General features: G+C 39.0%; 1 protein-coding gene across 14 annotated transcripts in view; it reads right to left on the minus strand.

Moving 5' to 3' along the window:
- MYLK (myosin light chain kinase) overlaps positions 1-26,434 on the minus strand; it is a 194,924-nt gene that overhangs the window by 47,346 nt on the left and 121,144 nt on the right. For all 14 annotated transcript variants that reach the window (XM_086898152.1, XM_086898155.1, XM_086898164.1 and 11 more), the window contains 4 exons: positions 24,872-24,952; positions 23,623-24,512; positions 14,062-14,178; positions 10,630-10,710 (listed from right to left, as the gene is read on the minus strand). In XM_086898152.1, coding sequence (XP_086754278.1) covers positions 10,630-10,710; positions 14,062-14,178; positions 23,623-24,512; positions 24,872-24,952 — 1,169 coding nt within the window. The remainder of the gene's footprint in view (positions 1-10,629; positions 10,711-14,061; positions 14,179-23,622; positions 24,513-24,871; positions 24,953-26,434) is intronic.

Below are 26,434 nucleotides of genomic sequence, written 5' to 3' on the forward strand. Positions count from 1 at the left end.
CTACAAAAATATGGCTAACAACTTGAAATCTGGACCCATAAATTTTTGGAAGACAATGTTTTACAAATTGAGCAGGGTAAGTAGAAGAACAGTGGAGAAGACATAAGTAGAAAATGGCTATTAACTATTTTTCACAAAACAAGGAGGCCACCCAATTAAATTACCAGACAGCAGGCATAAGAGAAACAGCAAATTAAATATAACATCCATAATCTGCCTTCACAAACAAGTAATGTTTTATAATACAGAAACATAAGCAGGTTCAAAAGGACAAATTCAGAGGAGTTATGTGTAGTGGTGGCCTTTAAACACAACAGTCTGGATGCCTTCAAACCACTGAATTCCAGAAGTGAAGGAGTTCATTCCTTTTACAGCACTCTCTTTTTGCCTGCTATTCTAAGCATCCTGGTCAGAGAATGGCCTCTGCTGTGAAAGAACACTTCTTATTTTCTTATGCTCAACTAGGCAGCATGATTGAAGTAGTCTGGCTTTTAAGATGTTATTGCCTCCAACGGAAGCAGCACGTGCTAAGTGCTTTTGAGTATCTGGCAGACTATACAGAGGTGCCTAGTGATAGTCATAGCAGATGCAAAAGTTTTGAATTTTTTGGTCCATTCTTTTATTTGCTTATTTAGTTATTTCAAATTAGAAAGACAATGAGCAGCAAAATATCCCCTGATTTCACCAAACAAATAAAAACTATTTTTTTTTTTTAAGCCTTTTGGTTGCAGCAAACTACAAGCTGTGCACGATAGCCTGGATCACATCATGTGATGCTCCATGAAACTCAGAAGCCATGAGCTGCAAAACCACTGTGGAAGTCTAATGCTATAGCTCAAACAACAGACAGATTGCTTTTTAGAGTAACTGGAGATAGTAGGTGATGTAGTATAGGATGTGAAAAGACCAAATGACTTTAAAAATATCTAATGGCTTAGCTGTCAACAACAGTGGTTGTTGAGTTCATTCTTAAGAACTTTATGCAGTGAATACCGAAACGCTTCTTTCCACCTTCTTTCCATTTTTAATCCCTAAAAGTATGCTTGGCTGTGCTCTGAATTTATTGATGTTGTAGCAACCAGAAACACAAAAATGGAGAGGTTGGATATTCTCACAGTACTTATTGCTGAGGCAAAAAAGAATAGTTGGGTATTTCCCAAAGAAGCCTTTCTTTGACAGCTGCCAGCCCAGCAGAACTACTTTAAGGTTTAGATGAGTTCTTGTGAGGCATTGTTCCCAGTATTACTGGACTACAAGGGTGTAAGCAAGGTATCTGTCCTGCCACATCTTCCATGGGGACATAACCCTCTTTAAAGTGAGCACAACTGCTCATTAAAGGGACACATTTACTTCTTGGGCCACCAACAGAGTGACATACCCTGGCTGCTGTGATAAGTGACAGCAAATGTATTTGTACATCCTCTTTCCTGCCCAAGTTGTACAAGGAAAGGCAGCAAGTGGTGTTTTCAGAGCAGCTTTCCTCTTTGGCATGGTGTGGTCACACCCTGAGCTGAACCTCTTATTTCAGGTTGGAGCCACATTTTATGGATGTAACTATGTACATGATCAGGTGCCAGCTGGAAGGCCTGTAGAGTCTGGCCTCTCATCTGCTCTTAAACATCCCTGTTAATGGAAATAACTCATTAGTTACTCATTAGATGCATAACCCCATGTAAACTCACTCAGTTATATCATTTTTGTTTGTGTGTGTGCTGTATTTGACATCAAATTCTCTGCTTTTCTCTAAACTGAAATGAAGTAGCTGTTGGGTCTCTTCTCAGAGCTGCTGTGGCTTTTAATTCAAGCTACCATGACAGGAATTTGATTGCTTCCACACTCCATTAAGCCTGATACGAACAAAGAGCAATAAGGATGAAGAAGCACCATTTGTCAAGTGCCATCTTGGGTTGCAGATACTGTTGCTATTTTTCAGGAAAAAAAGCAAATTCCTCAATCCATTATGATTTTCACTCAAAGATCACCTCTTGGCCTGCACTGTGTATTCATTGCAGTACCTTAGTTAGTAGGCAAGATGCATGCATACAGGAAAAACTACACTTAAGCAAGTTTAAAAGACTCTCACCTCAGTGAAGATTTCTATAGAAGCAAAGCAGAGAACATGAACTCATCACTTTATTCAGCTAGGACACTGCTTTTATATGTAAGTACAATTTTTTTGGTTTAAATTTCAGTTTATACGCACCAGAACATTATATTCACTTAACTGAGGATATATGGACTGTCACTGGACTTCATCACACATGCAGGTTGCCAAGGGTTGCTGGAAGGTCTGGCTGAATATCCCGTTTTTCAGACACAAATAGGCCTGAGCAGAAATGAAAGGCTGGGGCAGGGTGGAAGGGGACGAGTACAAGGACAGGTCTCTGGCTCTGTGTAGTTGGGTTCCTTGGCTAATAGTGTACAGTCCACTGTTCTTAGATCTTCCTTAAGAATACCACCTCATCTTATACATCTCTTTGAAACACAACTTTTTTTTTTTTTTTAAAAGACTGCTGGAGACAGTTAGTGAAAAAATCTAATAAGATTACTCAAAGTTGACAAGGTCAAATGATTGTTTTCATTAAAATATTTGAGCCTCTTGGAAATGTTAGCTCAAGTCTGCTTCTGCTGCATTTTTTTTTTTTTCTTAAAGATGGTTTTTCTTTCTTTTGGTATTTACACTGAAATGGGCCGATGCTGAAAATCAGCCTGGAAGTAAAAGGACTGATATTTCCCCCTTAAATGAATCTGCCTCCTGGAAACAACATAAACATTAAAAGGCAGGTTTGTCTCTTACAGAGCTTGTTTTTGAGTGGGGGGACATAAAGCAAAAAGGGGAAAAACCCCATACAGGCTGGTAGCTTCCAGACATTTGGTTGTGCTCTTCCTTTCCCTGATGGTGCAGTAGTGAGAGCAGATATGCTCAGAAGCCTCCGTCTCTTTTTTGCTTCCCTTTTTTGGAATTTTACTAAAAATAGGAATAGCCTTCCCCTGAAATGGCTCTCTGCACAATATGCTTTCATAAAGCATGAAGTGAAACTCTTAGGATCTGAAAAAAACATCAGTACTCAAGATAATATTTCCAACCAATCCATAATTCCTACTGTCATTCCTGAGGCACGTGCCTGAAATTATGTGCATGTCTTCTGTAGTGATGGATTTCAGCACCTGGCAAACAAATACAGTTAATACCTAACTCAATTAACATAAGGAATAAAACCTATCCCAGCATCTGTCTGCTTGTGGAACAGCCTCATTTTAGCTCAGGAGAGTAGAAGGGTTAATGACATACTCTCATACTGCAAAGCACATAACAAACAATATTCCCCTCATGCAAAACATGTCAAGATTTCATCTTCTTAGAGGAACTAAATTGGGATTTTTTTCAGTGTTTTCAGAGTTCAAGAGAAACTGAAAAAAGAAGTAATGTCTGTAATGTGTCAGACATCATGATAAGAAGAATATTTATGGAAAATTTATGGAAAGCCTAGACTCAAGTATCTGTTCCTTCTTCCCCATCTCACTTGGATCCTTCAGGCTTGTGGGATGTGAGATCATGAGGTTTCGCTCTCCCCCATGGAAATGAATGAATCCCAGTGTAACCTCCTTCAGACCCTTCTGGGGATAGATATCCGGGTCTGAATCAAAAGTGACTGTTCTCTCTCAAGCTTCACTACTGCCTGCTTTGCCAGAAAGCATGGGATGACAGAGAGCAAGAAGCACAGAAAAAAATGAAACATTTGGCCTTGTGGTCAAAGTAATCAATGATTCTGTTCTATCCTTGCTTCTGTCACAGACTTAGTTGATGGTACACAAACTCATTACAGATTTTAGCACAGACAAGATGAAACAGGAGAAAAATGATGGCTACAATTGTAACAGAAAAAGACAAAACATCATTACCTACAAGTTTATTCGTACATTCATGAACCTGTGCTAATTGCTAGAGAGGAAAATGACAGACACAATGCACTGAACACCAGTGGCTTGAAAACTTCATCAAGATTTAAGTTTAAACAGTTTCACTTCATTGCATCCCAAAGAGCAAATTTCCTATGCTTCCAAATAACTGTTTAGTGTCTAAATACAATAAAACAGAAAGCAGCTCTGGCTAAAATTTTATGACAAGCAGGAATTAGAAAACTTAATTCTATGCAAGTCAATTATTTGAGTTTATATGCTTCATAACAGTTTTTTAAAGCTTTTCTTTTCTTTTTTATTAAAAAAAACCAGTCATTTTGTTGCAACATCCCATATTTAGTTTCTAAATCATGCAGAGATTGTCCTCTAATTGAGAAATATACAGTGTCTGCCTTTTGAAAACAAAAAATAAAACCCAGGAAACACTCACTTTTGCATTCCAGTCAAGAGAGAGCTAGCAAATACCAGCACACTCAGAGCTTCAATAATATGATCTGGTACACTGAAAATAACTCAGTATTTTAAAACAGCTCAACTAAAGAACTAAACAATTCCATAGCAGTTTAGTAGCACAGTTCTTGAGCAACTTCTACAATTAAACCAAATCTGAGCAGTGCAGAAGAGATCCAGTATGAAATACAGCTCACAAACAGCCCAGACCATGTAAAATGCTCTAAAAGCTCTGGCAGGAGCAAGACAGCAAGGTTAGTTTCTTAAGTGTAAGTTTAATTTTTACCTTTTTTATGTCCTGGGAGAACATGTAGAATTAGACACTAAAGAGTTGTACCCAAGTGTGTAGGGAGAGGAATGTAAGGTCAGTTACTATCCTGCTACCCAGTCTGTTCCATAGGAAAACACTGTCAAGTCCCCTGGGTATTCAGGAGCTCCAAATGGTTTCAGTGGCAAAAGCTAGGTGCTATATGCTTTTGGATAGTAATTAAGCTAGTGGATTTAGGTCCCTGTTATATAAAGAAGAAACTTAATGCTTCTATTATATGCCTCAGATGTGCAATTTCTAGCCAACCGACTTAACTGGTAATTAATGAAGTGTAACACCAGTTCAAGGCCACATTGCAAAAACTATTCATTGTTCTCTGCATAGGGCAGTCAGTAAACATTTGTCTTCTTCAGTCAACATACAGATATGTAGGATGGACTTCATGAAATACACATGGAAAATACTGTTCTTTGACAATGTTAACTCAGAAAATATCAGTACCATGAGAGCTGTAAAGTAATTTGGCAGAGATTCAAAATGCATGCCCAGCATTAGAGAAACGGTGCTGAACTGGGCACTCAGGAGAAGGGATCTGGACAAGAAATTAGTGTTTCTCTATTGCTCATTTTAAACATAAAAACAGATTTATTTTTCATCTATGGAAGCAACCAACCTTCAGAGCCAGCAGGTTAAATCTTGCATTGCCTTTTTGCCTCAGCCCAACTTGGCTGTCAGGCCTTGTGGCACAGCTATTCACTATTGGACCCCAGAGACTCATGAATTAAGGTAGCACCTTTCATAATTTAGGGTGTCAGAGAAATCCTATTCAGGTCTTAAAAACAGCTAATGGCAATGTTATTTACATGTACTAAGAGCAGAATTTTCAGCTTAGGAAAAAAGATGATTTTTTCATTGAAAAGCTTGGTTAGAGGCTTCTCTGACAATGTAATTCATATTGTTCCAACACACTAAGTACTTGCACTCACTGTGAAGAAAATGTCTTGGATCTCACAACAGCCAGGAGAAGAGCAGCACAAGCCTTCTGGGAAATGAATGGGACTGAGGGACTGGCTTGGACAGCCTCATTGACCCTCAAGAACATCTCAGACTATCCCAGTGACCAAAGAGGTCAGCAGCAGTCACAGATCACAGCTGCTACCCAGTGCCCACATTTCTGCAATTAAAAGAACATCTCTGACCAGAACAGTCACTTCCTTAGTAATTGAGTTTTTCACTTAGAAAGTGGCAGGTTTTACACTTAGGAAATGAAGATTTTGAAACGTTTCTTATTTATAAATGCCATGATTCATATTATTTTCATAGAATGGAAATCAATAGAAAACTTGAAGTGTTTATTGGTTTAGTTATATATTAACTAAATTGGACACACCAAGTTTAATATTTTAATAACATTTTCTTAAAAGGTGCTTGCAGACTTGGATTCTCTGACAAGATTGTTTATTGAAGAGTAAATAAGAGAACTGCATGCTAATCACTTGGCTACTGACTCATAGTTTTTCCATGGTGATTAACACTTACAGTTCTCCCTACTATGGACAAGAATATCTCCCTACTAAGGAAATGAGTATATTAACATAATAATGGGTCCTGTTTAGCATATTTACTTTTATGACCCATTGTTCCAGAGATGTCACTGCTCAGCTTTGCATTCAAGTACAAAAAATGTTAAAAATTCAGATCTGGGGAGGTAACAGTGAAACCTTCCAGAGGATTTGATCTGGACAGTGTCAGTGGTGACATTCTATTAATAACCATCAGCAAGGAAATACACCTGTCTAACCAAAAATGCGTTTGACATGAAATCAAATGTTTTATATAGTAGCACATATAAAAGATTTCTATCAGCAAGCTACCAAATACTGCTAAATAGCTTGCAGGTATGTAGACAAAGTTGTTTACTTTGATGTAACTTTATTTTTAACTGAGTAGAAGAACTTATATTTGTGCAGTCAAACTCTGCTGGGTCAGCCCTTCAATGTATGTGGTCTGGATATGAGAACAGTGGGTTTAAGAAGTATTACTCAGATGAGGGAATCTGGGATATCCTGTTAGGTTTTCATAATAATGATTGTGACAGGTGATAATTACCATTTCTTAATATTTACTGGAAGTAGTTCTGTGAATTAGCCCTACAAAAAAACATTGGGCATTTCTTTCCAAACACTTTAATCCAGTGCTTAGATTTATGAGGATTATTTTCTAAAGCATTAAAGTATTTTTTTTTTCTCAGTGCAATAAATGGGATACAGTTTCTTCCTACTATAGTAAAGTTATGTTGCATGGCTCAGCCGTGGTGAAGTTAAAAAATAGAAAATCTAACTGCTGTAATATTCCTTTTTCATTAACAAATCTTAAAAAGCGCCTTTGAATAAAAGTTCCTTTGGAAAGCTCATGTTTCACATAAACTATTGTGATGCCACTTAAAAAAATCTATACCATCTTCAATACTGCATGCAAACCAATCCTGAGACTGAGGATCAAGGAAGTTGGGTTCTAGATCTGCAAACAAATCTGCCTCACCTTGGGCTAATTCCTGCTGGCTTGGTCCTCTGCTTAAGACACATTAAGGACAAAAAAAAAGTTTGCAAATTTGAAATAGTAATATATTTTTTTGAAAAATGAATATTTATTTGTGAACATTCAAACCTTTATTTACTCTTAAAAATCTCAAGCAGCACTTTGATTTTTCCACAGTCTGTTGCGAGAAAAACATTTATTTAATAAGCACTGAAGATTTTGCAAGTGGCTTTGGTAATTGAAATAACCATTTCCCTTTAAGCTTAATTTGAAATAAGTTCTAATTTCAAAGGGAAATGGGTGCCTAAACCCCTTCACGGCAGTTTCAAAGCTTTCTAGAGAAATAGTCAAGTGGTGAGAATTTTTGGCTTAGTGTTTCTGCTACAGGGCTGTGTCAAGCCAGGAGACCCTTACATTACCCACTGATTGTTCTGGCATGGCATGGAGTATGCAGCATGATAAATAATGAAAGGGTCCAATTTTCCATTGCCTCTTTTAGAAGAAACATAACACTTTATTATTCTAACTCAGTAACATTTGACATCCACTGACCAAGGACTCAAGTGACAAAGCCCAAGTCAGTGGAGGCAGTAAAGAATGAACCAGTTCCAGAGGTGCCCTTCCCCTCTTCTCCCTTTTATTTCGCCCATCTTCAAAGGTGAATCTGTTTCTTATTCTCAGAAACAGTATTATTTATTCTATTTATCCTTAGAGGGTTGCATAATTATTACTAAATTCTGGTGACACAATATTAATTCTAAGCAAAAGGAAATACATTGTAAGTTTTGTAATTTGTCAGCATGGGAGCAATCTTTCTGCAGTAAACACTGCAAGCATCCATTCAGAGATGTTGTTAATCACTGAATGACAAACAGCTTCCTTCATAATGTCCTTTTTCTACACCAGAATCCAGTATGTATTGCATATCAAAAGAAGCAATGCCCCAAATTCTGCTTACTATTGGATTTCTGTAGCTTACAAGCCCCAAGCTTCCAGTAATTAAAAAACAGTCAGAATGAGCAGCCAAATGACCTGAGTCAGCAACTGTTCTCACAGTGAGACAAATTCTACAGGTTAACTTACTGACAACATTCACTCTTCCACAGAAAGAAATGTATTGATCTTTGCTTTCAGGAACCTAAAGTTAATTATTTTCCTTAAAATTTCTACTAGGGGAAAAAAACCCCCTAAGGATCACTTGTAATTTATCTGAAGGGAGAAAAGGATGGCATAGCTGCTAACCATGAAATTTGACTTGCACTTCTTCAAACAATGTGGAAAAAAATAGGGTTCTTTCCCCTGCAATGCATTTCTAAAAAGTACAGAGAATATATAGTCTCTCTCTATCCCATAGAGTATATTGCTGCTGTGATTGAATTCACTACTAAGAATTCAGAATCTATTCACTATTAATTCTAATCACATTATTGGGAATATTTTTTCTCTCTTTCTTGAACATCAATCTATACACTCTACTTGCCATTAGGACTGTTGGTAACTTGATGTGACAACAAAGACCAGAAAACATCAGAGTAAAAATGTATATCCTTATTAGACTAGGACATCTTAGTTCACAGTTATTCTCTATTAGCTTTCTTTTCAAAAGATATGCAGTAAAGATAGACTAACACCTGACTTGTAAAGCCCATTCTCTTTCAGCTAAGGAACTTTAAAATCTCTACATCTGGTAAGAATTTCAGTGTAGATTGAACTGTGTAGTCCACTGGATCTATTTTGTATATTCTGCCCCTGACAAACATACAAATAAAAACTTATTTCAGAAGACAAATACATTCCTCAGAGACTCAGATGTTAAAAAACCACTTGTGAAATCTCTGCAGTCAAATCCTTTTAAAATTAAATATGTATTTTTCAAAGCTTTTCCAAAAACTGTTTCAAAGCCCAGTTTCCTAACATTCTCTCTGTTTACCTTGATGTCTACTGTGCAGCAGGAAAGATGTTTTAAAGATATTTTGAAAAATATAGCTTATGAGAAGTTCAAGAACTTGAAACACTGAAATAATATGCCATGTAGAAAAATCATTCCCTATTATTTCAACCTTCTTTTCCCAAATATTTCTGCAGCCAGAGCTGGTCTCTTCTGTTTTGCTATCTATTTTAATTTCCACTAAAACCAGAAGCAAAAGAAGCAGGATGTGGATCAGGTCATTTATCTCCATATTTAGACTTAGTTCCCAACTCACACTTTCTCCTGGGAAAGCTGCAATTGATAACACTGCTGGGAGGATCAGTTGAAATGTGTGTGTTGTATGCATAAAAATTCAACTCAAGACACTGTTCTGTGGAGTTTTAAATTACTTTCAAATGTTCTTTTCTATCTGTATTCAGTAACAAAATCGTTGTTCTTAATTGTTGTTATTTATGGCACTTGAAGCTCAGGTGCAGAGGTGGAGCACGTCAGTGTGACTCTTCCCACATCCCCAAAGAGAGGCTGGAGAGAGAGTTATAAGGCTCAGCCAGAAACTCAGAAATAGCTGTAGCCCAGGGCATAGTTATGTAAGTCACATTTCCAGAAGCACAGTTACTACCTGTGATCATCAATCACTATAAAACTGCTCTGACTCCTGCTGAAAGCAGCTGAAAATGTTCTTGCTGGAAGACCAGATTAGAGTTTATTTGGTTTTTTATTTTTTGAGACAGCTGGATAAAGTATTTTGTATTTCTATTAAACCATATGTTTACATCTTTTTAAGAGCTCACATGGTGGACACCTTAGATAAAAAAATTTCAAATACCAGTTTTGATTTAAGAGATATTTGTATCCCTTAATTTCATAAGTTGCACTGGTGTTAGGAATTCCTGAAGTGACTTTATTGTGCTGCCTTTACCATTTAAAGTTTCCTCTTAAGCAAATGGGTGTATGCTGAGTAGCAAAAATGGGAATTTACAGCTCATTTATTATTTTAGAAAGCATTAAAAGCAAGTTAAGCATTTAGGCTTAAAATGAAGAATGCAGAATTTGCATCATCACTTTCCATGGTCATGCCAAAAAAGGACAGATTATTATACAGGGCATTTCAGTCAAGATGCTTTGCCTACCAATCTGGTAAAATAAGTATCTATATTTACTATATAGAATATATTTACTACTACCAATAGTAAAACTTCAGATTGTATACACAGGACACAACACAAATTGAAGCAAACTACTCGAGTATTTCTGTGCTCTTTGAAAGGCAGCCAAAAATAAATCGGTGTCACAAGTTTATTGCACCATTATGAAAACCAGAGAGTAGAGTGGGCGAGGTCTGAACTCAGAGTTCGGGCTCTTATTTCTAATCCCCACATGGCAAAAACTCATTTCACATGACTTAAGTGCATGGGCTAAAGAAACAGCACAGGCTTCTGATTCTGAAGGGAATGACCACAGAATCCCAAAGCACTCTTTTGTTTCCACTGAAAAGAAAGCAAATCAAATCATAGTCACTTACTCTCTGTTGGCAGCACTGGGGGAAGTGTGGTCTTAGGCTTCTTGGTCTTCTTCTCAGTAGGCTTTGAGGTCTTTGAGGCATCTGCAATCAAAACAAATAATAAAATATAAATCCTATTTGAAAATCAATAATGAAAAAGCTGTCTAATAAAAGGTTTATTTTGGATCTTTCTGCAAAGTTAGAGGAAATTGCTGTCCTTTAGGCTTTTAAGAAGAATTTTCTGCACAGATTTGCTGGAGACTCTCACATTCTGAAACAAAGACAGAGCAGAGAGGAAAAAAACCTCTACAAAAGCAGCTGCACTAAGAACCCAAGTAAGCAGCTAAAGAAGTCCCATGTAAGCTGATAGGTATTTTAGCTGAATAGATCAAATACAATGTGCACAAAGCTGTGTAAGACAGTGCAGAGATAAGGGAAACAAAGCCATACAGAAACATCATTTCATTCAAAAGAATCTCTTGGCATTTCTTCTATTCCACTGTCTATGTGATCAATTCAGATTAACCCATTTTGAAGAGCAACATTTCCTCTATCAGTTTAAATTTTTCCAAGAAAACATTATTGGCTATTTGCTTATTCCTAAACAGAAACAGCAGAAGGGACACACAGGACTGAAGTTTGATGGGTTCTAGTATTTTCACAATTGTACAGCTCATATCCAGAAACTGCTCATCACTGCAGGCTACATCAACACCTAGGAGTCAATAAAGCTCCCTTCCATGTGTATCCCATGTGAGAGATAAATAAATAAATCCCATGAGATATAAATAAAAGGTGCAACGTTTTTAAGGTTATTCCAAGCTGAGCATGATCAAAGGGCTGGAGCCTACGAAGGCAGGCTGAGAGAGCTGGGGCAGTTCAGCCTGGAGAGAAGAGAGCTTTGGGGAGACCTTAGAGCCCCTTCCAGTGCCTAAATCGGCTTCAAGAGAGCTGGGGAGGGACTTTTCACAAGGATCTGTAGTGCCAGATCAAGAAGGAATGGCTTTAAGCTGAAGGAGGCAAAGTCTAGATTAAATATTAGGAAGAAATTCTTCACTGTGAAAGTCATGAAGGGTCATGAAGCACTGGCAGAGGTTGTCCAAAGAGGTTATGGACTTCCCATCCCTGGGGGTGCTCAAGACCAGGCTGGATGGGGCTTTGAGCAACCTGATCTATGGGAAGGAGTCCCTGGCCATGGTAGGGGTTGGAACAAAATGATCTTTAAGGTCCCTTCCAACACAAACCATTCTAGGATTTAATGAATGATCTAAAATGCAAATCCTAATAAGCTCTGCTTGTTATATTGTTTGATCCTGACATATATATTTGGAAGAAAGATTATGATTATAGATTATGATCTCAGCAATAGCTGTATCACTTTACAGCTTTCAAATATTCAACTTCAGAGTATTTGTGAATGAGAGAGCTGTTAGCTACCAGGGAAAAAGATGACATAAATATTATGGAAACAGCTATTTTAGTCACCTTCCTCTAGGTGCCAGTGTGTGAAAATTCATCTAAGTTTCCTAAAAAGTTAACAGAGGAAGAGAGAATCTCCTAGTAAATAATTCCGAGCAGGAGGCTGTGTGAGAGTTCAGACATTCAGATTCTACAGATCTGCCAACTGAAGTCAAACATTCCTCCAATCCTGAGTTATTGATGTCAAAAGAAATATAATGATTATGGTTACTTAATCTAAAAATCAGCATCTGGAATCTTGATAGTGGACTGAAGAAGGGAGAAATCCGAACTCTTCTTTTAGATCACAATTCTAATTTTGAAATAACAGTCATCCCCTCTGCCAGTCTTAGACATGGGATATCGCATGGCGTCTTTCCGAAATAGCTGGAGTTTGCTATGGTGCCATTCGTAAAAAACCTCTTCTCAGTAGCATGCCAGTGGAGAACAAAAAAGGTCGATGAGGCAGCCAGCACAGAGGTAGGGAATGTGGTCATCCTGGTGCCCCACATGATGTGAGCAGTGAGCTCCTAATGCCATGGGTGCCACCACCACAGAAAGCCAGACAGCCGAGGTCATGGCATTCACATCATCGGGCAAGGAGCTCACAGCTCCCATGATCAAGACTTTGCAAGCCAAGCTCTACCTGCAGCCTCCTAGAGCATGCATTTTCCAACAGGAAACTTGAAGTGGGAAATAGGCTAAGGGAAGCTTCAGAAAGAAAAGCAACTATTTGAAGGAGATCAGAAGACAGAGGAAAAACACATAAGAGACATTTAAAAGTTGCTACAGTAGCTCTAGAGAACTACTGTATGCCAAGCTTTTGATGATCTGATCCTTCAACACTCTGGATCTGTGATGGGTAAGGTGTTTCAGGGACTATATTTTGCTTAAAGCCTCTTCTTTGAACTTCATCACTGACAAAAATTATTACTTTAAATTACAGAACCATAAAAAATAGCTTATCAAATATCTAAGATTACGCTCTGACCACAGTATCACAGAAGGTACTGGTATATTTACTTGTAAGTTTATGTGTAATTAATTCCTTTTCCAGTTACATGAAGACTGACCTTTAGTGAGGAGTTACAGAATCACATTCTTACCTTGTGTCATGTAACATTAGGAAAAAACTAGTTTTCTTTTGTAGACCTCCTGCCATAAACACCACATAAATACCACCACAGGAACACAGCTGTCAAGATTCAGTACCCAAGTTATGTTACTAGGCTTGTTGTCTAGTTTTGTGTTCATTTTAGTCACAATGGAAAGTCTCAGATTATTCAAAAATAAGCTCACCAGAAGGTGACTTGATAAGAAGAACATTTGGTTACTTAAAGCCCCTCAAATAATTTAAACTCAATGGCAGCTTTTTAAGTCTATGTCTCACTCAGCCTCATCTAGGCCTTGCCCAAAGCCAAGACTATTTAACAAGAGTACAGTGTCATCAGCATGACCATAGCTGACAACAAATGCCTCAGTCAGTACATTATCCATGTTCTAAAACTATGGAACACAAGAATGGTTGAGCTGCTAATTTGTTTATTTTTGCCCACTTATGCTAGAAAACCAAACATCTGTGAGTGCAAAGAACTGGGGAGTTGTTGAGTGAGAAATGTGCCACATGCAGTCCTGAGGCAGACTGACACCCAGACTCACCCAGGGGACTCTCACTGGCTCTCAAAGGATGCACATAGCTCAGAAACAAATCTTACAAGTTCAGGTTATTGCTCTAAAAACCTTCTAGAAATACAGTGGGCAGCAGCAGAAACAGATTATTCCACAAAGCATCCAGAGCCCTTGGTTCTGCACTGTCTCTCTGCTCATGCTCCATTATGGTAGACATTGTATTACCTATTGACCAAAGAGTGCAGAAGGGAAAGGGCGTAGAGTTCTTTTTGTGTGTGTATGTAGCTCCTAAAGGTCATTCTTGGGAAATAAGTTGGAAAGGAGGAAGTTTTAAGGAAGTTTTCTCGCAGCCAGCACAGTACTTACCTTCCACCACCACTTTGCAAGCACATTCAGCTTTCCCTGCTGGGTTCTCAGCTATGCACTTGTACTCGCCCCCATCCTCAGGCATGGCCTTCTCAATGGTCAGTGAGCAGAGTGTCCCTGAACAAAGGAGGGAGAGATCAAATGCATGTTAGGCTGCAGCTCACAAAACCTTAGTGCTAGTAAGGAGCAGAAGGCATCAAATGAGCCGGTCCTTCACTACAGGTGATCTTCTCTGCTAGAAAAAGCTTTCCTTAAAAATTCAATCTTACTGGTGCCTTATTTTATATATATATATATTATATATATAATATATAGATGACAAATAAAAAAAAAATTGATTGTTATTGCTTATTCCTAGGACAACTCCAAGTTGTCCCCTCAGCCCTGAGCTGGTTGCTAAAGGTAGGGAAGACCAGTGGCAGCACCTCTGCCACTCTTCTTTGTCTTAGAGCAGAGATTGGAAGTCCTCACTCAGGTGACTTTTTTCCAAAAAGTGCTCATAGTGTAGAACTGTAAATAAGAGGGTTGCTGTCCAATGCCCATTACCAAAGTTTTGATTCAGCCTTGTCTCTAGCACTCCCCTGAGCATTCAAGTGTGTGAGAGCAGAACTTCAGCTTAGAGCCTAAGTTTAGAAACTGCACTGAAAGACATTTTCTTTTTGCTTGAACTGCCTAATGAATAACTGCCTGTAAAAAATCCATTAGAAACTCCAATATATTAATGGCAATCAAATTTATCACTGCAAAAAAATCCATTTCTTTTCAAACAAAACCACAAAATTTGACTTAATTGGGTTTGCAGAAACAGGATGCGACATAAGCTCGTTATTTACCAAGGGAAGCTTGGTCTGACCCAAGGGAAATACATTTCCTCTTAAAAATTAAAACTCTGTGAATGCAAACAGAAGTTGTTCCCAGTAGATGAGGGATGAAGAACCTCGTCTCTTACTTTCACTTGCATTGCTTGGAACAATGAAGTACTTTCCTCCCCAGGGTGAACCCAAATTACAGTGCTCCACACTTTCCCCTTCCAAATATCCCTCATTAAGTGAAGGTGAAGTGTGGGCTTGCTTTCTCCTTCTTCACTGGAGAGCTGGGTCTGTCCCCTAAACAGAGGCGTTGTGCACCTCTGCCCATTGCTGTAGGCCCATTCAGAACACCTCCACCCTCCTTACCTCAGCTGCAGTAAAACCTTCCCCCTTCCTCCACTGGCCTTTCTCACAGTCATTCCGAATTAAAGAACTGAAGAGATGGATTTTTTTTCAGATGTTTACCCTGTTTCCTGAGATGTAAGGAAATTTCCCAGCATCTTTCTCTCTATGGTAACTGGAAGCCTCCCAGAGTGCTCAACCCCAGGCTCCCCATCAAATGTATCCCCTGTGATGTGGCAGATGGCACGGGTGATACTGGTCCATGAAAGGGATGGAAAGGACCTTGAAAGAAAGTCCCCTCCATCCAAAGAACTTAGGCAGTTTACCAGTTCTCTGTTTCTCTTTGGAGATGAACTCTGTTTGGACATGGCAATTATGCTCTCGGCATTCAGATTTTTCTCTCATTTTAAACCTGGATGTCATTATCCAAGAAAAATCTTATAAATAACATTCAAATGGATTCCAACAAATTTGGTTTGCCAGAAAAACACATCCGTTAGAAGAAAATTATTTTTTCCCCCTCTTTATCATCCTCCACAAAATCAAGCAGCTCTAAATAATGATTTTTTTTCCCCTGAGAAATGATGGGAAAAATGTCTCAGAAGAGGAGCACTGACCCCCTCACTCACATGGGCTGTGCTCAGCCAACCACAGGGGGGAAAGAAAATCCACGTGCCCTCCCTGAGGCAACGCTTTTCCATCACTCAGGCTGAAGCCAGAAATGTCACGAGCTGCAGTTCCATTCCAAATGGAGGAGAGACAGTAGAAAAGTATTCTTGCAGGCATCTAGCAAATATAAATTCACATGTCTCTGCTGTTTAAAGAGACATTTGGAGAGCAAGCCAAAGATAACTTCCAGTCTAAGAATTTGTATAAATCTATGTAACATGATTAGAAAAGATCGCACATTGAAACCTAAAGATGCTACTGAAAAAACCCATAAACTATGGAACAAAAACACACACATATGAAAGAGACCTTTAACCCCTTACTGCAGGAAAGGAACCCCGCTTGCAAGAATAACCAAATCATTAAGGGACTGGAACAATGCAGCATTTACTTTTGCTTCTGCAAGGTTTTCTACCTGCTCAAAAACCCTTCCTCACTGAAGACTAATGTGACACAGGGTCACTCCTCAACACTCATTTAATGAAGTTATTTTGTGAGAAAGAGGGTGAAGGAAATATGATTTTTTTCAAGGGCCATGTCCTTTTTCCTCCTAACTCCCATCTCCCACTAGAAATAATCTCCATCCTATTTTTCTCCACTCCTTCTTTCGCTCGAGGAACTCCATGGGAACAGCACATGTAAAATACATGGGGATTGCTGGGCTTCTTGCTACTGCCAGGTACAATGGTAGCAGCCCTCAGAGGAGGAGTGAAGGGAAAATGAGATAATTTGGGTCACTCTCCTTTATGTAGCCACTAGTATTCATGAAAGTGAACTACTAGGACTAGGTATGAAACTGGCCAATGGATAAGAAAGATTTGGTCAGGTTGGATCAGGAGTAAAAGGGGAGGCTGAGGAAGAATGGCTATTGAAACCTCATTTTCACAGAAAACCAGGAAAAAACCCCAAACCACCAGGCAAAACTTGATGAGACTTTGTAAGAACAGGAAACTTCCCAACCAGGCCTATATTCTGTGATCTAGAGCTAGAGTCAATTCCCGGGGCTAGAAGGCCAAATGTCTTTCAATGAAGTATTTGGTATTTCCTCTGCAAACCCCATCATGACCTGAAACAAGCTTATTTTCTCAGAACTGCTAGAAAGCCCAGACTGGTTACTCCAGTTGGGTATTCCAAAATTGTGGCACTTGACAAATCCCAGTCAGCTAAAAATGTTTGCTATCTATTTTGTTCCTTCAACCCTCTAATTTTTTTAGGAACCATGCCATGGATGATCCTTAAAAATTGTCACAAAATGCAGGATTGGAATAAACATGAATACTGGAATCTACCACTTAGACAGTAGGACTGGTGCAGCTCCAGAAAGGACCTTAACGCCACAGAAGCTGATGGTTTACTGGAGACTCTGGTTTAGATACACAAAGCCTTACTCTTGAATTTTGAGCTATTAAAGGGTTCTCTGACTTACTCAAAAATAGTGCAAGACAGTTTAAAATATCTCCAGGCTTCTGCATTCTTTCCATGAAACTCCACAGAAAGTCAACCTCAGATATAAAACAAATACACAAACCAGCAAAAAACAGCTCCTTAGTCTTATTCCCCACACTGGCATCTAGCTGGCCCACCTCCTGATTCCTACCCATGATGCAGACCCAAGTTTATGGCTTTCTCAAATGTATCCCATGGTGTAAGAAAGTACTGTGGAGTATTTAGGCAATATTAATACACATTGGTCTGTGAGAAATTTTGCCTAGGAGACAATAATTTTTTACGGAAATCATTGGCTTATAGTGCTGATTTTCTAATAAATCTCAAACTGTCCAGGCATGTTCAAATATGTGTGTCACAGTCATGTTTAAAAATGAGAAGTGGATTGACCAGGAAAATATTGACTACCATTACAATGACAACAGAAAACAACAGTGAAAAAAACACATGAATTTCAGAGAAGAAAAAATGTCAAATGTAATTATTGATAATTGACAGTTTTAAGAAAAACAATGTAAGAAACCTACTTTCATGATGCACAACATTAGACATTTAACCAGCAAATGTATCTGTGCAAAGGTAATTTTCTTAACCTTTACTGAAAAATTAGTGATATATTACATTTTCCTGCTTGTAGTTATTGCTACATTACTATATTAATGACATTGATTTAGGAGGAGTTAGAGCTGCCAAAATAAGGATCTCTTGAAGAAGCTGACAATAGGAAATCGTCACTCAGCCTGTTTCTAGTGGATTTCCTCTGTTATCAGACTAGACCCAAGTTATTAAATATTTTAATCAATGATGTGGAAATACTCATAAATTAACTTTTACAAATTTACAGATGCTAGAAGGAATCTTAGAAAGGGAAAAGATGGCAGGGTAGTCCTCCTAAACAATCTCATTTACTTGTTAAGCTGAGTCCCATTCACTCAAAGAAAATGGGGCTTGAGATAGTGAAAAGACAAGCACTGATGGCAGCAAGGGATGCTGAATATTCAGAAGGTTTAAAGGTTTAGTAGAGAAATGACAAACATGAGTTCCAACGTTGTGAGGAAGACAGAGGACCAATAACCTCCAGTGAGGGCAGCAACAGGAAGGTGATCTCCTTCTCACTGATGCTGATACCCACACACAATTCTGCTTCCTCTTTTTTAAATAGGATAATAAACTAACAAACAGCAGCTGGAGAGGAGGTGCAGGAAAGAAACCAAAACCCCCGAACCTCCAAGGGTTGGATGAAGTGTATCATGGAGAGAAACTTAGTAAGAACTTGACTTGTCAAGTTTCAAAAAAAAAGCTGAAAGCTATCTTGGTTAGAGAGTCAAAGACTTTCTATCAAGTTAGAAATAAGGCATTGTTTTGTTTCTTGGCTTAATAACAAAACTCTTACTAGAACAGTTAGACTTTGCAATAAATTGCCAGTGGTTATACGAAATGTCTCTCTTTTGCTGGATTTAAATCCACACTACATGCATTTTCTGGAAGAGGATAGATTCAAACATAAATGAAAGTGCAGAGGGAAATGTGGCCTGTGACAAACATGGTATTGTGTCAGAACTGATGCTCAGATGATCTCCCTAAACTTAAAACTTTCTGAATAAGCTTTTGTAAGGTGCAAAATGCATCTACTTTCAGCAGTACATAAAGTCATGATAATTATACACCAAATTCTTGCTCAAATTTAATTGAAAAAGGAAACAAAAAGTCACAGCAGATCCTAGCCAGACTGGCAGACATAGACTTGCATGACTGATAGGAAGATTTAGGAGTTAAGTCACAAGAAAGTTGTTAAGGCATTATTGCTAATAAGATTACCAAATTTTATGCTGCCAAGAAACCCGGGAAGAAAAAAAATGCTGGCTTAGACAAAGCAATACAAACTCAGGGCATTTTCTAAGCTACACCATTACTGCTACCTGAATCTGTATTAGACAGTTCCTCTTTCATCTATAGAGTCACAGATCTAAATCTACCCAAAAAAAGCTGAGCAGGCTGACTAAAAAAGGCAAATGTGCAAGTTTAGATTTGCATTCACTCATACACCTCAGCTGGCCAGTTTACCAAGGATGCTGTGCAAAACCCTTTCACTGCCATCTTACAGAACAGCTTTTGGAACCACACAAGAACTTTTCTCTGTGGACTTTCTGTCCAAGAGCAAGTCACACAGCAGGACAACAGCACTGGGCACTGCCAGGTCAGTGCTATACAAATGTAAAACAAAATGGGTTCTGCTCTAAAGCGTTCACCCTGTGAGGAAAATTGTTCTACTCAGTCCTTATATGTCTAACTTCACTGCAATGTCTGCTAGAGACTTCTCTTAAAAACTCTTTTTTCCAAACAAAAAGCACCTCATAACTTCAGGCAAAGAAGCCTCCCATTAAAGTGCCTTTTAACCATGCATCATCTACTCGATACTGTATGAATGCATAATACTCTAATTTATGAGTACTCTTTTTATTGCTAATAACCATTAATTTTGATCTTTAATGAGCAAAAAGCACAGTAATATCTATCTCAGGAATGTATAAAATTGCACTCTGACAAGTTTAAAAGAAGAAAAATATAAAATCAAACCACTAATAAAATTGTACCATGTCAGAAAAATAGTGCAAGAGCTCACTTTGTCATAAAAATGATACATTAAGCAAAAAAATCATGCCAATCAACCAACAGAGTACTATTTGGGTAACTGTAAAAAGGAATGGAAGAACAAGTGTACTGATGTTTATGATTTCAAAGGGAAATCATGGAGAATGGAAGGAACATGACATGGTATCAGCTATTGTTGTGATTGCAACTTTCGGTATAATGCTGCCCAGATCCTGACTTCTAACTAAACTTAACCCTGGAATAATGGAATACTGCAAGCCCTAGATTAACTAACAGAAATCAGCACAAATGTTGCATAAATATGCCTGAAGATGGTCATTTTTGCAGCAGGGTTTAGCTTTTCTTTTGGCAAAGGCCCTGGTAAGGGACCTCACTATCAACTAGGACAAATATGCCAAGGAAAGTTACTTTCAGTGAGTGACTACACATAGTTTTTACACTGTTTGCCTATCCCATGAACCTGTTACACACAAGGATACTTCTAAGTTTGACCTTCCTGGCCAAATATGCCCCTGTTTAATCATTTGTTCCTGAAACAGAATTTTATGTATTTATCATCACAATATATTTGGCACCAGGAGATCAGTTATCTTTTGCCTCTTTTTGCTTTCTTTTTTTTCTCTATTTAGGGAATGACAGAGAGGAATATTTCAATTTCCAAAACACAAATACATAGCATTCTGGGGGTTAATGCATTACTTACTCTGACCAGTTTGTGAGACAATATCCCATACTAAGATGGCCTAGTAGTATGGCCAAGAAGCAGACAGACATGCATTACCCCAGACAGGAAATTTTCCAGTACTCTTTAAGAACATATAAGTTATTGTGAAATACCTCTGTTGAATCTGAAAAGAAACCCCTGTGGTCACAACATCACAAGAACACAAAAGCAATAGGTGAAATGGCTAAGAACAGATCTAGTCTATCCCCTTCCATAGTGAATTTTGTTGCTGAACACAAGGAGGAGCAAGGTCATACCAAAGAAATAAAAAATGGCTTTGCAAGATCTAAACCCACTGAGGTGAACTAGGTCTGTTTGCTCTGAATTCCTCTTCTTCCCCACAGACTCAGCCTTCTTTCAGGTGAGGATGACACTAGGGCATTATCTCCAGGGCCCATTAAATGCTGCTCCAAGCTTTGACAAAAGCATTGCTGCTGAAGTACACCTGTGGGTGTGACGGTGTTGCATTTTCAGTGTTCGGGGCAAAGGATGGAAACTGGGACTTTGCCTTTGGCCTGCTGTGTACTGCATCCAGTGTTATTGCTGTTCTCCATGTTTAAAAAGCTGCTCCAAACACTAGCTATGGGACTAATCCACACAGCTTCCCTATTGAACAGTATTTCCTGATACTGAATCAATTTGATATTTCTCAAGTTATTCCAGTTATTCCTTCTCCTCTCTTGGTTCCCTCAAGTATGTATGTGTTGCTAATTAGGGGAAAAAAACTGAATCTCTATGAAATCTGGAACTTAAAGTATCATGCATACCTAGTTAATTACCTAACAGTTGGCATGAAAGAATCTTAGAGTGAGAGAGCAGCAACACATTCTTCTCCAAAAGCCAAAGCTAGCAGGTACTGTCAGGAAAAAAACAAAACTGACCATCATGCAATGCATCCTCTCAGTGTACCAGAGGGTATGTAATAAGATTTAAAAAAAAACAAAACAGTTCTAATCCTCATTCCTTGTCTTTCCATTAAAGGACAAAACTTACAGCCCTGTGTAATATTTCTTTCCAAGATCCTCTGCAAATACGTGCAAAAGAAAGCCTGACTTTGAGATACTGATAACACTGACTGCTAAGCAGGATTCAAATGTAACAGTGCAGGTACAAGTGGAACATAAGGACAGTGTCTTCACCCCCTGCAGGAAGCTGTCCTGGAACAGTGGATTCCTGATGCAGGGCTTTGATGCTGACCTCACTGGAAAGCACTGTTAATGTGACCAGGAGTGCCACCCAGACCAGACAAACTGGATGGGAGAAGCCTCGTGCCCTGCTCACACACGTGGCAGAGCTGGACATCAGGATCACTTCACTGTAAACAGCTACCCTCAATTTGCAGCTCCACAGAACCATTTCATAGAGTGAATAAGAAGGAAGATTAGAACAGTCAATTACTCAGATTATTTCAGTAAACAGCTCTCTGCAGCACCATAACACTAAAGCTTCAAGACTTTAGGAGGCTCCACCACAGCTCAGAAGCTTTGGTACAGAGGTGCTGTCTATCTGATGTACTTTGACAGGAGTCATGGAACTTTGGGATGTACAAATTCTTTTTCACTCTGAGCAGCTCCAAGAAAAGCCTTGAAATCTTGCTTCCAGCATAAGGCTAGTTAAACTGACTGATTCTGTCAGTCCTTTTTATAAGAATGACATTTCCACCAGTCAATGTTTTCTCATGTACATGACACGTAGCCTTATTCTAGACAGTCCCCTTGGGTGAAAATCAACATTTACTCAAAAAAAAAATTTAAAAATAATGCTATTTCAGACACAGACCAGGCACAATGCACCTGCTACCATTTGCCTTTCTCCATCTACTTAGTTTGCTATTTCCTTAATGCACTACTTGAGTACCCCAAGCCTCTCTGAACACAATGCTATTTCTGACTGCATCCACTTCAGGAGAATGCTTGTGTTACTCTGCTTGGAACACTGCACAAGGATGCACTGAACTGTTCTGCATATTGATTTGGTTCTCATTTGGTAACACCAGAAATAGTCTGGATTAAATGAAGGAAGATTCAAAAGTAAGAGTGCAGACTCCTGTGTCAAGCTATAGTTTTCACTGTGAACATGAACTGTTTTGCTATGGTGTGTCAGAGGGTGTAATTTTCAAGATAATTCCCTCAGTATTTTATAAAACATATATGAAGTAAAGAAGGTTTTTTTGTGCTATCAATTGTCCTTCCTTCATATTTTTGTCACAAGGAAAATATATTTTGTCCAGCTACAACATTAACTTCAATGCAAAAAACAGTCTAGTGGGGTTGATCATCCAAAATCTGAAATATAAAGGAATCACTCAGTTTAAAAACAGTAAGTATTCCCTCTCGGGACTTCTACCAAATTCTATATAGTTTTGAAGTTAGTTAAAAGTCACCAAGCCAGTCGAGTTCAAATATTTCAGTGCATGTAATGGCAACAGAAGCATCTGTGGTGGGGCATTAAATACACTGGAAATCTGTTCTCAACTCTGATCTTAACTTGTAGCTGTAGTAATTTCTTTCTGTGACACAACCCCTCTTTGCTTCTGTGTTTCTTATTGCAATAAAAACATGAAATATTAAACATACAGAAGAATTCAATTAGAATTTGTAAACCAGCAATAATATTATTATGTTTTCTATGTTCTAAATCCTTAAAGTTCAGTTTAAATAAGCATCATGTACCAGCTCCTTAAACAGCGTTAGCAATGTAAACAGCATTTAAAAATGCACGAAGTTCAACTTTATAAAATTTACATCTGCAGGCTGTTAAAGGAGAATCTGCAAGAAATGTCAAACAATACTGTTCCTTGTGTACTCCACTGAAATAATAAGAAAGCTGCATCTGGAAACAGTTACTGGCACAGGACTCAAATAAATATTGCATTACCTTTAATGAACTAAATGTTATTAATCAAGAGCCAGATGTAACAGTGTGCCATCCAGCTGGCTTGTAATGCAATTAATTTACCTTCTTGGGAGATGACAGTGGACTTCGATGATTTGATGGCTTTGCTGTCTAGAGTCCAGGTGACAGCTGCAGGGGGATCAGAGGAAATCCGACATTGTAAGACCAATTTTTCACCATCAGCTACTTGAGCATCCTGAAGCTTCTCTGTAAAGGAGGGTGCTGCTCCTTTGCTTGCTGGTGGTTTGCTCACTGGTGCTTTGTTTTCAGCTTTTTTCCCAATTATTCCGCCATCCACCACTGCACACCCGTGTTCACAGTTTCTGTCGTTCTTCTCCTCTTTTTTCACTGCTGGTTTGGCAACAGGGGCTTGAGAATTGGGGGTCGCATTCTGGGCTTCAGAGTTGGCACGAGCATTTGGTGCAGGGGTGCCAGCGCTGCCATTCTCCGCAGGTGGCTTTTTCTTGGAGCCCAGCACAGACCTGAAATCTGTAACTGCAGGTTTAGGAGGTGGCACCTTCTCTGGCAGTGGGGTTTTTGGGGTGCCCTTCTTGGCCAGCACAGAGCGGAAGTCCACCTGCTGGGGAGCATGGACTTTCCTTTCCTCCTCTGACAAGGTCTTGGGTTTGACCTGCCGCTGCAGGTTTGCTCGGAAGTCCATTTGCTCGGCTGGGATTTCTTTCAGTTCCTCCTCAGAAAAACTTTTGGTGCTGACTTTCTTGCCTAAAATATCACGGAAATCAAGTTGTTCAGCTTCCTGCTGCCTCAGGCTCTCCTCTGTGTGCTCCCGAGTTTCCACTCGCCTCTTCAGCACGCCTCGGACGTCCTCCTGCTCTTCCTCAGCTACTCTGGTTACACTGCTGTTCTTTTTGAAGCCACTTGTTCTACCAGATGTTAGTTTACCATGATCTCCACCATCTCTTTGCTCTCCAGAGCTGGCTGATTCCCTCCCACTATGATCCGAAAAAGAAAAGAAAGAGAGAGCCAGGAAAGGGGCTGGTTTAAAAATGTCAGGGAACAATCTCAGAGCAGGAACAAAATGTGTTTATAGAAGGGGAGGTTGATTAGAGGAGCATACTCCATTAGTTTATTGCATCAATGATGACTTCAGGAGCCATATAAGGGCACAAACAAAAAAGATCTCCTCTACTCTGGCTTGGTACAATGTGCTTAGCTTGTATGATGAAAACAATTTGTTAGGTCACATTTGGGGATTAGGTTGAACAGCAGCCAGCCTGGGTCTGTAAGGGCAGGGAATTAACGGAGCAAAAAATAGAACCCACCCATGCAAGTCCCTGGGAAAAATACTCACTCTCTGAGCATTTCTGCTGTGGAAGCTGAACTCTCCCGCAGCATGAGAGACACCTGGCAGCTGCATTCTCCAACTTGGTTCCTGAAATATTTAAGTGAAATCAGAAAAAAAGGGCTCTCTTGCTCTGTAACTTGCCTGAGAGAAGTGATTGTGTTTTGCACTAAAGCAGCTCAAACCCAGTGTGGGGTTCCTCTTTTCTATGCCCAGCAGTGTGGGGATTGACTGAGTGGATTTGGTCCCCTTATTCTTGGAGTCAAGCTATGTCAAATAGCTTTTACTGATCTGCTGCTATCTGCACTGGGAACAACATACTCCCTGAACAAAAATCAAAGCAATTTGCAGACGATGCAGCTGCAAACAAACAAGCTAAAGGAAAATAAATACAAAAGCTGGAAAATCAAGACAGAGGAAAGGGCTATTTTGCAAAGCTGAAAATCTTTCCAACTCTGCCTACTGTTTATTTATTCAAACCCAAGCTCTTAAGTTTTCTAATGTTAAGATATTAAAAACAGGGTCTCATTTCCTTCCCTCCCCTCTGGCCCAACCAATCAGCAAAACCTATCTACACGATTGCTCCAGCCTGTACATGTTTATATTAAAAAACATAAAAGTGTCACCATATATGGTGCTGAGTACTTATTCTTCCTTTTGCAGAGGAATACCACGGATGCCTTCTGGAAAGGGCTCCCATTAAAGAATTCATTTAAAGTGCTCCCTGCTCCCCTGCAGCTCCCTCCCTCCCGCAGATATATATCATTCTTCCAGCCCCAAACAGCTCTTCTCTGCTTAACACAGGAGATGCCAAAAGCAAAATTTAACTCCCACAGGGCAGCAGTTGTGTAACTATTGCCACCGCTCCCCTGACTATTAAAAAACCAGACTTGAGTTGATTAAGGATTAGAGTTATCTTTTATTAGTGAAAACACTTCTGTCCTTCCCAGTTTAGGTTTAAGTTTGTAAATAGACAAGAAAAGTCTTGGATTATTTATCTTTTTTGAACAAAAATAATTTTTGCTACTGAAAACATTTCCTGGACATGAGCAAAACACATGTGTTGGAGGGGAGGAAGGCAAGAGAGGCAGGTTTTCCCAGCTGTGTTCTGCTTTGAACTTGCTAGATAAGAGCACCTTCAAGTCGACTTAGCCCTGAAGTTTAAAACATGGACTCAGGACTGTTAGCTTGCCATAAATATATTGTCTGGCCTGGTTTTTAAATAGAACATGGAAATACTTTCCTAGATATGGTTCTGTTTGGATAAAAAAACTCCTCTAATTTCAACCATTTTTAACTTGCAGTGAAAGCAAGATAATTAATACAGATCACAGAATCACAGGTTCAGCACAAAGCTTTGTCTTTATAAGAGCAATTAGTGCCACCACCTTTTCAGACATACTCCCCTTGATTTCTATTGCTTCAGAAAAAGAAACAGTGGACCAGCCTAATATGAAAACTACAAAGAAATTTATGGGTTTGATCAAAGTACCTGGATTGCAAAGTAAAGGCTCTGGTGATAGAAGCATATCTTATTTGACTTCAAGACCACTAACAACAAGAAGCCAGAGA

Source organism: Cyanistes caeruleus, chromosome 7 (assembly GCF_971803275.1).
Source record: "Cyanistes caeruleus chromosome 7, bCyaCae1.hap1.1, whole genome shotgun sequence".
In the NCBI taxonomy this organism is placed as follows: Eukaryota; Metazoa; Chordata; class Aves; order Passeriformes; family Paridae; genus Cyanistes; species Cyanistes caeruleus.